Source organism: Plecotus auritus (genome assembly GCF_963455305.1).
Source record: "Plecotus auritus genome assembly, chromosome: 11".
NCBI classification, from domain to species: domain Eukaryota; kingdom Metazoa; phylum Chordata; class Mammalia; order Chiroptera; family Vespertilionidae; genus Plecotus; species Plecotus auritus.
In genome coordinates this window covers 27,675,163-27,689,110 of record NC_137777.1, presented here as the reverse complement: position 1 = coordinate 27,689,110, position 13,948 = coordinate 27,675,163, and the positions used below count along the sequence as shown (strand labels likewise).

Genomic DNA, 13,948 nt, shown 5'->3' with positions numbered 1-13,948 from the left:
ACTTCTACAAAGAGGACATACACATGGCCAAGAGACATATGAAAATGCTCAAAGTCACTGATCATCAGAGAGATGCAAATTAAAATGACAGTGAGGTACCACCTCACACCTATCAGAATGGCTACCATCAACAAATCACAAGTGCTGGCAAGGATTTGGAAAAAAGGAACCCTAGTACACTGCTGGTGGGAATACAGACTAGTGCAGCCAATATGGAAAACAATATGGCCTCTCCTCAAAAAATTAAATATGGAACTGCCATTTGACCCAGTGATCCCACTTCTAGTAATATATCCTAAGAAACCCGAAACAACAATCAGAAAGAATGTATGCACCCCTATGTTCATAGCAGCACAATTTATAATAGCTAAGATCTAGAAACAGCCCAAGTGCCCATCAGTAGGTGAGTGAATAAAAAAGCTGTGGTACATTTATACCATGGAATACTATGCAGCAGTAAAAAAGAAGATTCTCTTACCCTTTGAGACAGCATGGAGGGACCTGGAGAATAGCATGCTAAGTGAGATAAGGCAGTCTGAGAAAGACACATATCACATGATCTCACTCATATGTGGAATCTAAGTAACAAAATAAACGGATGAACCAAGTGGATCCAGAGACCTGGAAGCATGGAACAGTGTGGAACCTTGGAGGGAAGGCAGGGGAGGGTGGGTGGGTGGGAGGTAGTCAACCAAAGACCTTCTATGCATATATGCAAAATCCATGGACACAGACAATGGGTGGTGAAGGCCTGGGGTGGGGGGTGAGGTTGGAGGAGGATCAATGGAGGGGAAAAGGGGACATATGTAATACTTTCAACAATAAAGAATTACGTTTAAAAAATTTCTTATAAAGGGCATGGTGGATTTGCTCAGTGGAGAAAAAAAATGGACACATAATAATATGCTTGTACTTGTATAAAATGCCTGAAAAGATACATTAAAAAGCCCTCTTATTATCAGTTATTGCTATAAAATGGGACCAGGACTATGAGTATGACCTTAATACCCTTTCATATTACATAAACATCTTAAATGTGCATTTTAAAATTTTCTTTTGAAGGTTTTCTTTTTATGGGTAAATGTTCTGATAATGGTGAATAATGTTAAGTTGTTTATAAAATCCTGAGTAATAGTACTATTTGTATATATGGCCAGACATTAATGACCATGTCACCTGTTGTCTTCTAAATCGAACTTTGATTTCACAGTGGAAAGCAAGTCTAATACCTCATTAACTTGACTGAACCATGTCCATGTAGGGTATGGAATTCCACATGTATAACAGAAAAGCAGTAGGAACCTCTATTTTTGCCTTTTATCCTTGTTATTTTTTTCTTGGACATAATTAAGATATTTTTTTGGAAGAGTGTGAGACTCGATGCAGAGAACATTGCTGTGTCAAAGCAAGAGTAGAACAGAGGTGGAGGATGGTGAAAAATGACACCCAAAGGGGACAAGAGTGGGAACTGACGCACAACCAGCCAATCCACTGAGAAGAAGGCACCCCTGGATAAGGCCTCTAACCCTGACTCCAATCTCAGAGGCGGAGCCCATTGGCCTGATGGCTGCAATTCTGCCTTGGCTTGAACCAGGGCCTGGGAATGTTGGAAAAAAACACAGCCCTTTGTTCTCTTCAAGAAACAAAGCCAATTATATTTTCAGCAACTTTCAACTATAATTCTTTGGATGAATAAAGCCTATTTCCTCCCAAGAACTCAAAGGCAACGTCCAAGAAAGACCCTCATTTCATGCCTCATTAATTGCTGTTTCTCTGCTTTGTAATTCCCACCTGCACAATGGGTGAAGGAACTGCTTCCTCTGGGTCTCACGAGAAAGGCAAATCCAGTCCAAAAAGCAGCTTTCTTTTTTCTGCAAGTAGGGCCTTCAAGCTAAAGCCTTAATAAAGGAAGTTTTTGAAACTTTCCTTCTTGTACTTGGCCTGTCAATGAATTCTTCAATGTGAAAGGAACTTAATGTTTATACAAAACAAATGACTGCACAACCTGGTGGCTTACAACACAGCAATGTATTATGTCTCACTGTTCTGTGGTTTGGTTGGGCAGTTCCTTGCTGGTTTTGCCAGGCTCACTCACGGGGCTGTATTTAGCTGGCACACTCTGTTGGACTGGAAGGTCCCAAATGCCTCACTCACTGTCCTACAGCTGGTGGTGACTGTCAGATGGGCACCTCCGTTCTCTTCTGGCCCCTCATCGTCAGGTAGGCTAAACCAGTCCCTTATGAGACTCCCTTACAGTCAGGGCCAGATTCTAGAAGAGCAAACCAGAAGCTGCAATGTCCTTGAGCTGCAAAATTCTAGTTCACACCACATCACTTATGCTACCATATATGGTTAAAGCAAGTCACATTGCCAGCCCAGCTGCAAGGACTAGGGAAACAGACTCCATCTCCTCATTGGAGAAACCCAAAGCTTTGTGGTCACATTTAACCTACCACATTCCACTCTTTGGTCACAATAATTTTCATTCTCTTACATGCAAAGTACGCTCATTTCCTCCCAATACAGGCCAAAGTCCAGTATTTCATAATCTTTATCTGGTCAAGGTAGGGATGAAACTTCCTAAGGTGCAGCTTTTTAAAACACAGAATATTGTGACCGAATTAACTAATTAAACTAGTTAACTGGCATTTATACACTGAGTGGCCAGATTGTGATCTCTGAATGCATAATAATCTGGCCACTCAGTATATCCTATTTAATAAAAGAGAAACATGCAAATTGACTGTACCTCCTCTACGTCCACAAGCCACACCCACCAGCCAATCACGAGCGACTATACAAATTAACCCAACCAAGATGGCGGTTAATTTGCATATCCAGGCACAGAGCAAAGACTGAAGACAGCGTAGAAGGAAGCCAAGCACTGCAGAAGGGAGTGAAGCTACGGAGAAGCAAGCAAGCAGGGCGTCGGAGAAGGGAGGGAAGCAGGCGGGACAGCAGAGATAGGAGAGAAGCAGGCGGGGTGGCAGAGATGGGAGGGAAGCAGGCGGGGTGGCGGAGACCACCGCAGAAGCCCTATTCTTGCAGGAATCTTCCTGCAATGGGCCTCTAGAGGCCCAGTGCGTGAATTCGTGCATGGGTGGGGTCTGGCCAGCCTGGCCAGGGGGAGGGGACATGGGCAGTTGGTTTGCCTGCCTGCTGGTGAACTCCTGGTCGAGGGGACAATTTGCATATTAGCCTTTTATTATATAGGATATACACTGAGTGGCCAGATTATTATGCGTTCAGAGATCATAACAATCTGGCCACTCAGTGTATATCAAACATACGATGCTGAGGGAGGGACAGGATAACTGCAACAGATACTTCCTTTCATTAAGGACTTGTCACTAGTCCACAGTAATTCTGAAATCCAACTAGGCATGTCATCAGTTCACACGGAACATGAATCAAGATTCATTTCAGTTACCTGGGAGTGGTATCCTAGTCCATTATTTTTGGATCTGCCTTGTGGGTTCTTTGCTATGACTTTCTAAAAAGTCTCCTGTCCATAAGAAAGTCACTGTTTACAACTAAACATTTTTCTCATCCTGCTCCCTTCCTATTGAAATTTGGTGGCCAGGGGACCTCTCTTCATTATGATACAAATTCCTTAAAACCTTATGGACTTTCTATTGTGATGAAAATACAATGAAGAAAGTATAGTTTTTTCAATAAATACTACTGACACTGGATAGCTATATGCAAAAGAATAAAAGTGGATCCTTTTTTCACACCATAAACAAACATTAACTGAAAATGCATCATAAACCTAAATATAAGAAAACTATAAAGTGAGAAGACAACCCACAGAACTGGAGGAAATATCTGTAAATCATGTATGTGACAAGAGGACTGGTGCACGAAATTTGTGCATGGGGGGGCAAGGTGTCCCTCAGCCCAGCCTGCACCCTCTCCAACCTGGGACACCTCGAGGGATGTCTGACTGCCCGTTTAGTCCCAATCCCACTGGGGTCGGGCCTAAATGGACAGTCGGACATCCCTCTCACAATCCAGGACTGCTGGCTCCCAACCGCTCACCTGTCTGCCTGCCTGATTGCCCCTAACCGCTTCTGCCTGCCAGCCTGATCAACGCCTAATTGCTCCCCTGCCAGCCCAATTGCCCCTAACTACCCTCCCCTGCCAGCCTGGTCACCCCTAACTGTCCTCCCCTGAAGGCCTGGTTGCCCCCAACTTCCCTCCCCTGAAGGCCTGGTTGTCCCCAACTGCCCTCCCCTGAAGGCCTGATCACCTCCAACTGTCCTCTCCTGCAGGCCTGGTCACCCCTAACTGCCCTCCCCTGCTGGCCTGGTTCCCCCCAACTTCACTCCCCTGCAAGCCTGGTTGCCCCGAACTGCCCTCCCCTGCAGGCCTGGGTCCCCCCCCAACTGCCCTCCCCTGCAGGCTTGATCACCCCCAACTGTCCTCCCTTGCAGGCCTGGTCTCCCCCAATTGCCCTCCTCTACTGGCCTGGTCACCCCTAACTGCCCTCCCCTGCAGGTTTGATCGCCTCCAACTGCCCTCCCTTGCAGGCCTGGTCTCCCCCAACTACCCACCTCTGCTGGTCCTGTCTTCCCTAACTGTCCTCCCCTGATGGCCTGATCGCCCACAACTGTCCTCCCCTGCAGGCATATTGTGGCCACATGGGGGCATCCATCTTTGACCACATGGGGGCGGCCATCTTGTGTATTGGAGTGACAGGCAATTTGCATATTACTCTTTTATTAGATAGGATAAGGGACTAGAACCTAGAATACATAAACAACTCTTACAATTCAACAAAAATACAAATAATTCAATAAAAAAAATGGTCAAAGCATTTGAGTAGACATTTCTCCCAAGAAGATATATAAATGGTCAATAAGCACATGACAATATGCTCAACATCATTAGTTATCATGGAAATGCAAATCAGAACCATGAGATACAACTCACACTTCATATCAGTTGTCATATTGTTTAAATCATTAAATAGGTCTTAATAAAGGGTTATATAACCACACCTTTGGTATGATCTTTTTTCTGAGGCTATTACTTACTTTGAAAATCTTTTGCCATTGGAGATATTAGAAATGGGAAACCACTTTACTTCCCAATCCAAAATTTCCTAAGTCCTTAGTATCTTTTTAAAAATCTGCTAAAAGCCCTAGCAGGTTTTGCTCAGTGGATAGAGCATCAGCCTGCGGACTGAAGGTTCCCGGGTTTGATTCTAATCAAGGGCATGTACCTCTCAGTTGCAGGCTCCTCCCGGGCCTAGACCTGGTTGGGGGCACCTGCAGGAGGCAACCAATCAATGTGCTTCTCTCACATTGATATTTCTCTCTGTCTTTCCCTCTCTCTTCCACTCTCTCTAAAAATCAATGGAAAAATATCCTTGGGTGAGGATTTAAAAAAAAAATCTGCTAAAAGACAGAACAGCTCCTTTAGCTCATCAATCTTTTCTGTACCCCATTATATTCACCTAAATAAACAAAAAATGGCCCTCTGACACTTTAACATTCTACCTGAGATAACCTTAACTGATCCATAAGTCCATTAGATACAAGTTCTCTCTCTCTTACTGGCCCAGTTTTGCCAAATGCATCACCACTACCTAACATGGCTGAGCTAGCTGTGCCCTGTGGTGCTCTCTTTCCCAAGAAAAATGTCTCATTCCAAACTTCTCATTTTAAAGAGTGTGAGCTTTCAGCATTATTTCCAGCACCGGTAAATACCTCCCTAGAGAAGCTGAAGTCTAAGCTCAGTCTATACTCTCTCTCCCATGTACCTTTCAAGGGCCCTCTCATGCTTACCTTATATAAAGGTCAGTTGGGTTCCTCCCTTAAATCACAGCCCCAAAGCATGTGCAGCTGTATTTCTTCCAGTTTTAGCTTATACCAAGTGGTGTTTGCCAGATTTCTTGCTTAATGCCCTCTCAGGGGCAAAATAACACCATCAACAAAATGACAACCAGCTAATACCCTTAATAGATAAGAAAGAACCCTTACAAACCAGTGAGAAAAATAAAAATATTCAAAATTTAAAAAAGCAATTAAAGAGTGGCCAATATATATATATTTTTAATGTGCCTCCCCCACCCCTATTTTCAGTCACCAGTAAAGGAAACAGGGACTCTGCTGGTGGGTATGCAAAGTGATCTCTTAGAAAGGCAATTTGGAAATATTTACCTAAAATCTTACAACCCAAAAACCCACTCCTAAAAAAGTTATACTGAGGAAATATCAATGATGTAGTAGGAAGGTTCATTAAAGTTTTATTTATAATAGAAAAAAATCAGTCTATATTTTCAACAACAAGGGACTAATTAAACAAATTTTGGTTCATTTGTATTATGCAGTTTTTAAAATAATATATGATATAAAATTCATGATACTTTGTTAAGTGAAAAGCAAACTATAAATTAACATAAACACATGTAAACACACATACACACACACATATGACCCCAATTTTGAAAAGATCTTTAAAATAATTACATATAATATTAACAGAGGTTACCTAACGATAAATGGGGCAATGTTGGAATGTTTCACTCTTCTTTGTATTTTCTGCATTTTTCCAGATCTTCTACAATGAGGAAAAGATATTTTTTCTGGAAATATGTATTGAGTCACCTTTGCTATATCTTATTTTCACAGTTTTTGCCCATTCTTTTTTGATCCCAAATAAACATTAGTACTAGCCCCCAGTGGTGGCTCTGGAGCAGGGTAAGGGAAGATGGCTAACTGTTTGAATTTTTTTGGCAATACTTTCTAAATCAGAAGCTGTCCAATAAATTATGCTGTTGAAACACATGAGAAAAGTCATTTGCACTCTCTTACTTGGGGCTCAATAATTTAAATAGACCTAAGAAAAAAGACATTTACTAAGAAGTAAAGAAATATCTTTTTCTATTTATTGGAATAATTAAATAACCAAGAGTAAAAAGTTCAAACATATATACAAATATTAACTTTAAAAATTTAAGATATAATTAAACTATAAAATATATATATATATATATAATTAAAAATAGATTAACTGAGCATCCTTAAAACTATAGAAATATGGGATTACTTATGAAATTCTTTACAAATGTAACATCTATTATTTGAATAAAGTTTAAAATTTGTTTATAATGTTCAAACTAAGAGAGGAAGTAGTGAGTAATAGCTTGCCCAATTAACAATTGTCCAAAGAGAATGATTCTGTGTTATTTTTTGCTTGTCTTTTCTAATACCCATTCAATCACCTAGGGGGAGAAAAAAATATGGTTATGGTTCATTTCTATTAAAAATATAAGTGACAGAAAAAGATACTGCTAAAACTTCAAAAGACTATAGTAGAAATTTTAAAAGAAAAAATAACATGTCACAATCTCAAAACCACACGTTTTATTTTCTAACTGGAGAGCACGTTTTGCTTGACTTCCACTGCAGAGTATAATAACTTCCCACTGAACCAAATGCGGATTCTGCTCTATTTTCTCACCTTTATTTTAAAATGTTTCAGCCCCAGCCGGTGTGGCTTAGTGGATAGGGCGTAGGCCTGCAATTGAAGGGTCCCAGGTTTGATTCCAGTCAAGGGTGCATGCCTGAGTTGCGGGCTCGATCCCCAGTAGGGGGTTAGCAGGAGGCAGCCAATCAATGATTCTCTTTCATCACTGCTGTTTCTCTCTCTCTCTCTCCCTCCCTTACTCTCTGAAGTCAATAAAAATATATTTTTAAAAAAAGAGTTTAAAGAGGAAAAAGGTCCCTCTGTCATGAGAGGCTTAAAAAAAAATGTTTCAAATGTTTTCAAAGGGTCACTAGAAAGAAATCAAACCAAACTTTTCAATCAGTGAACCAAAATGGATTAATTTTTCCAGTTCTTTGGATGATTTATTTTAAAATTTTCCTTTCTTAGCATCATTATAGAAATTCTTGTTCACAGAGCAACCTGCTGGCCAACGTCTAATACTAAGTATCTCAAAGAGCGTCCTTATTGTATAGACAACAGCATCAAAGCTATTCTCAAATACAACAGAAATTTGACTGAATGTAGTTTTGTGGGAATAACTGATTTACCTGCACAGCATTGTTGTTTGCGGTTTTCTTCATTTCTTCAAATAGACCCCTTGAAGTTTTAAGATCCTAAACATAACAAAATACAGCATTTTACAACTTGCACATTAAATTATAGAGGACAGTCATTAGTAAATAACCTTGAGATTATCCTTTATATTTTGACATCTCTTGTGTGAGAAGCATTCCTTTAAAATCTGCTAATCCTTGGCTATCCAGTCATCTTTGAAAAGAGATACTGAAAATCTTACTGGAAGCTCTGTCTTGTGTGTAGTTTATACACTGGTGGCTTTACATAGTAGGGTGATCGGAGGCCAGTTGGCTTTTTTTAAAATGCAGCCTCTGATTCCTTTTTCTCCAGAGACTATTTCCTGTCCTGTCAGGGGTGGGGAAGAAAACTAAAAGGAACAGACCTTGTAGTTAGCACTAGAGGGACATGTGAGCAAGTTGAAGGTTCCCCAGCTCCCTTTGTAGAACTTGACTGAATTCCCCTGTTTTCCATGAGAGCTGGTGTCTTCGAGTCTGAGCAGGTCAGAGACTGTGGCAGCTGAATTGGTTTGTGTCTCATTGGTATTCTACTAGGCGAGCATTTAGGTCATGAATTCATTTGCTCGTCTACACCACACTTCCATTTGCTTTGTTTAACAAACTACTGAAAAACACGTCTACATTTTTTTCTTTCATCTTTTCTTGGGTTTTTGTATTTGAATACTATCTATCTGGAGAGATTTTAGAAAGAAGGTGAATTTAATACATGTGGTCAATATACATTTTTAACCAGGAATCCACATAAAACTGTGATTCAAATCTGAAACTCAACCCTGGAGATAATCTACCACACCATGTAAATTTCAGAAAACTGTCATCTGCATGCCTAATCTCCCCAATATCTTACAACTAGTTGATAATGGATCCAAAATTAGAAACTGGGTCTAGTAGCTTTTTCACTACATATTAAAATGACTAATTAAATATTTCTTGAAGCTTATTATCAACTTTAATCAAAGGCTTATGAGAGAAATATTGAGGATACCAATTAAAATGTGGTTTTGTATATATAAGGACTAAAATCAAATAAATTGAAATATTTTAGCTCCAATTTTTCTATTTGCATTTTTAAAAGAATCTGGCAACAAATTATAAGCAATCACTATGAAAAGTACTAACCATTATTTCAAATAGGAACATGAGAACATGACCTCCATTTTGCCATTAGTAGAGGAGAGACCATACCTTAAGGTAGAACTTCGAGATCTCAAAGAGACGCTGACTGCAGGCCATGAAGCACTCGTGCGCCTCAGTGATACTGTGCTTCTTCAGGGTTTCAGTAACCACTTCTTTCAACATCTTCAATAGAACATAAGACATGACTAATATTTTGTGGAAAAGGTACAAACGTTACTTCAGCTTTGAAGTTAAATTCTATACATTACACAATCATGTAGCCATGCTAAAGACAAAACTGAGAAGAGATCTGAAATGTCTACAAAGTCACATGTGTCACAGGATAATATCTGTTAGCAAGAAGTGACTGGAGTATCTTAAGAGGGGAATTAAAATTGTGGCTTCTGAACTGAAATATGAGTGTAGAAGCTATACACGGCAGTGTACTTATTTTTTTATTGGAAAATTTTAAACACTGAAAAGTAGAAGATTTTATAACAAATCTCTGTCTCAATACATCTATCAACTACTATCAAGGAGGATCGATCTGTGGCTAATTTTGTTTCATTTACCAGCCACCCACTTTCCCATTACCCTTCTTACACTGGATTATTTTAAAGTAAATTATAGATACCATTTCATTTCATTCATAAAAATTTTGGGCACACATTTGAAATGAATCAAAGGAATTTCTTGCCATACAGAATTAAGAGAGAGAGGAAATAAACCGTTACCCGTGTATGTTTCTGTGATCTTGACTCCTTAGTTTGCCTCAGTGCTTTTGATTCATGCACACTTTTTTGACCTGAACTGGCCTTTGTAGTGACTCTTGGAGTTTTATAGCTATGAACGGGAACAGATGGACAAGTCATAGATAATGCTCTCTCAGGCTGTGGCTTTTTGGATGTCACTGCATGGTGGTGATGATTTGTATTGCTACTCATCTGAGAAAGAAGAGAATCTGAACTTTCAGATTTCACAAGTCTACTGTGGGGGGAAAAATCAAACAACATAGATTAAGTGAATCAACAATGAGGTCCATTTTCTGTCCTAAATGTTACAGCTATATCCTTTGAAACATAAACCTAAGAAAAGCAAACAAAATTTCTTGCTACTACCGTCTTAAATAAGCAATCAACAACATCATATTATGCAGTTGCTCTCTTAGTTCTTCAAATGAGTGACTAAAACACAGAATTTCAGCAATATTACTATTGCTCTCCCCATGAATTCACAATTTCTCACATAAATCAGCTAGGGAATGCCTGGTGGTGCTATTTATAGACCAATACTTATTTGTTAAGTACTTATACTTTTTTATTAAATAATTTTGCCAAAGAAACCATAACCTATGGTTTGGTTTGGTTTCTGTGTACCTATGCAACTACCTGTGCAAAATAAAAGTTAAAACAAATACAAATAAAGCTGACTCTTGCTTTAACCTTTCTAAATGCTTAAATTTCCTTTTACAAGGCAGGGTCTCAGAGTCTTCAATTCTGCTATCCAATAGGCCACAATATACTTTGTTTCTGGAATGCATCAGAGATAGAACACTGTCACAAAATAAGGTATCCTAAATGAATTTGCTTTTTAGCTTTGTCAGGTATAAAAAGGACCATGAATTTGTAAAGTCCTCATGAAAATAATTTAGTTATTTCATATCAGAGAAATAGTGTTCTAATATTATAGTTGTTCAAAAAAAGATTTGAACATTTCACTTTTACATTATTTCATACTTTTTGAAAGATTTAAAAACAATAATTTAAGACTTTCTTTAGATGCCAAAGACCTAAAGTTGACAAAGATTCTGAAGATAAATAAGTTCAAGTATTTGAACATTTTATTTAGTTAGCAAAAAAAGTATGCAGAAAAGTTTCACATAATGCATTATTATATTATGTAGGCTTTAAATCTTTATTTATATAAAGCAAGAGGTATTTATTTATTTGAGAGAGGGAGATGGAAACATCCATTTGCTGTTTTACTTATTTATGCATTCATTAGTTGATTCTTCTATGTGCCCTGATCCAGGGATCAAACCCGAAACCTTGGTATATCAGTACACCATTCTAACCAACTGAGCTACCTTGCCAGGGCCTGAAACAGGTGATTTCAAAATGGTATTTCCTGGAACCCCCCCTTTAAGAAGCCAATGTAAACAGGAGCTGTGAGGGAGAGGGAATGAAGAGCATCCCCAAACACCCTCTTCCACAGAGCAGCGCAGCTGCTTAATCTATTGCATAAGATCTCCAGTGTTCCGTGGCTGGAAAACTTTACAATCCATTGTGTTAATGGATTGTATATTAGCATATAAAGCAAGCAAAAGTGTATTTTTTCCAAATCATTTGTTTTTATAACTTATAAGCAAGTCATCAACTGTTCACAATAAAAACAAAATTCCTGGTATGAAAGAATTAATCTAAAATATATGCAGAAAACAACTTAAAAATATGAAAGATTACTATGGGGGGAAAAAAATCACCTAAAGACTAACATACTTTCTGTCCAGATACTATTTGTGTGTACTTAAGAGCACCTTCTTTTGGGATCCAGGTAGTTCAGGTCTCTCGATCTCCTTTTCAACCGGGATGCTTCAGTCCGGAGTTCACTCTGTAAAGCTTCTCCGTCAGGGACACTTCCAGGCTCAGACAGAACCGCAGGAGATGGGAGAGGGCTCAGCACCGTGGGTACTGGAAAACTCTCTCTGGTGCAAGTAGTTTGAGTTTCATAACGAATAAGACGAGACTGAAGTTCAGAAAATCCCCCATCTCTTTCTAAAGATTTTCGATCATCCAAGCAATATCTAAACAAGAGAAAGATGGTGAAAACCAAAGCCCTCACGACAGCAATTAGAAAACAAAACATTTACTTAAGAAGTTCTTATTTCACTTCCTCATAACCGTTAGACGGTTGAGCGAATGGCTCACTTCCTTCACAAGTTTTTTCTCGCCTGTAGATGACATGGCAAGAGATTAAAAATCTGAGGCACAATCTGATTCCTCTTTCCATCACTCTCTCCTCTCCCTTCCTCTCTCTGAAATCAATAAAAACATATTTTTAAGAAATAAAATAAAAAGGGTTTGGGCAGTGGTTGGCAAACTCATTAGTCAACAGAGCCAAATATCAACAGTACAAAGATTGAAATTTCTTTTGAGAGCTGAAAACCGACTTCTGCGCATGGGCCACGAAGTTTCAATCACACTGTATGTGAGCGCCCGCACATGGTATTTTATGGAAGAGCCACACTCAAGGGGCCAAAGAGCCGCATGTGGCTCGCGAGCCGCAGTTTGCCGACGACTGGTCTAGGGGATTCTAAAGAAGCTCCCACTTAAATATGACTAAGGTAAATTTAGTTCAAACAAAAGTCCAATCTGTAATCATTGCACAAAAGGATACCTGCTAAAAACATGTATACTTTAAATAAAAGGTTTAGCTAAATTCAAGTTTATTTAGAAAACATACCTAACTTTTTGATGTTAGAGGAAAAGCATAACCTCTCAAATAAGAAATTCTTTCCCCAAATATCAGAAATGAAAAGCCTGAACAAATGGCATTTATCTTTTCATGATTTAGTAGTTATCTCTGAGTTGCCTGTTGTTAACAATTTACAATTCTGAATTATTTAGATTTAAATTAGCATTTTATATAGGACTTCTTTCAGAAATGATATATTATTGGATATTGTAGCTCCTATTGCTCATTCTAAAGTCCTCAAATCCAATGTCTTTTCCACAGTCAGACAGAAGTTTATTGTCTTAGTTTCTTGTTGCATGTTCAATTATATTGTTCCTTGTAATTCTGAGTAGTATGACTCTGAGTACATATACTAGTTTATTAATCCCTACTCCTATTGTATACCTAGGCTGTTTCCAGATGGGGTTATTATGAATAACACTGCTCTGTACGTTCTTGTATAAGTCTTTTTGCAAAGTTACATTTACAGTTCTCTTAGGCAAATACCTCATAATGGAATTTCTGAGACACAGGATCTGAGTATTCAAGTTTTATAAGAACCTGCCAGATCCTCTTCTGAAGTAGATATATCATTTTATACTCCCACCAACAATGTGCAAGAGTGCTGATTGTGCCATAGATTGCCAACATCTATTAGTCTTTTCAATTTTAGCAATTCTGGTGGTGACATGGAATTTTATTTTATGGATATTCTACATTTTACTTAACCAAGCCCCTAAAGTTAGACATATTTCTAATATCTCTTATTTTAAATAACACTCTGAATAATACCTTTGCATAACTTTCAGTGTACATCACTAATTTTTACATTAAGCTAAATTAAGCAAACAGATGTTATCAACATTTAAAAAATTTTCTATTCTACATTTCTTGCTAAGATCACTTCTGATATTTATGTTTGACTTGCTATGTTGAAGGGGTTCTTTTTCACTGTGTGCAACCTGGAAATAGCTGGTTAGAGAAAAATTATGCATTTTATATATTTTTCAAATTCTTCCACTACTTCTAGTAGTCTTTCAAATCTCTTCTCAACAAAACAACAAGTAAACAAAACTTTTGATCTCCTTTTCAATACATATAACTCTTTCAAACTCTTTAGTTTTCTTCATTTTAATTCACTGGCTAGAAAAATTATTTTTTAAAAAAGTGGTGGCTGCAGATATCTTTTCTTGCACCCGACTTTAATGGGAGTTTCATTTTGATGCTCAAAAATAAAGTAACTGAAGATTTTTTTTTTTAATATATTTTATTGATACTCCACAGAGAGG

At 38.4% G+C, this 13,948-nt stretch overlaps 1 protein-coding gene across 3 annotated transcripts in view; it reads right to left on the bottom strand.

The window, feature by feature from the left end:
* Positions 1-13,948, bottom strand: part of MTBP (MDM2 binding protein) — a 100,448-nt gene that overhangs the window by 38,109 nt on the left and 48,391 nt on the right. The window contains exons 18-22 of one of the 3 annotated variants that reach the window (XM_080647263.1): positions 11,743-12,009; positions 9,941-10,193; positions 9,276-9,389; positions 8,046-8,111; positions 7,054-7,231 (exon numbers count right to left, since the gene is read on the bottom strand). In XM_080647263.1, coding sequence (XP_080503389.1) covers positions 7,193-7,231; positions 8,046-8,111; positions 9,276-9,389; positions 9,941-10,193; positions 11,743-12,009 — 739 coding nt within the window. In that variant the 3' untranslated portion in view covers positions 7,054-7,192. Of the gene's footprint in view, positions 1-7,053; positions 7,232-8,045; positions 8,112-9,275; positions 9,390-9,940; positions 10,194-11,742; positions 12,010-13,948 lie in introns of those variants that run through there. The other 2 variants (XM_080647264.1, XM_080647265.1) reach the window with 2 other exon arrangements.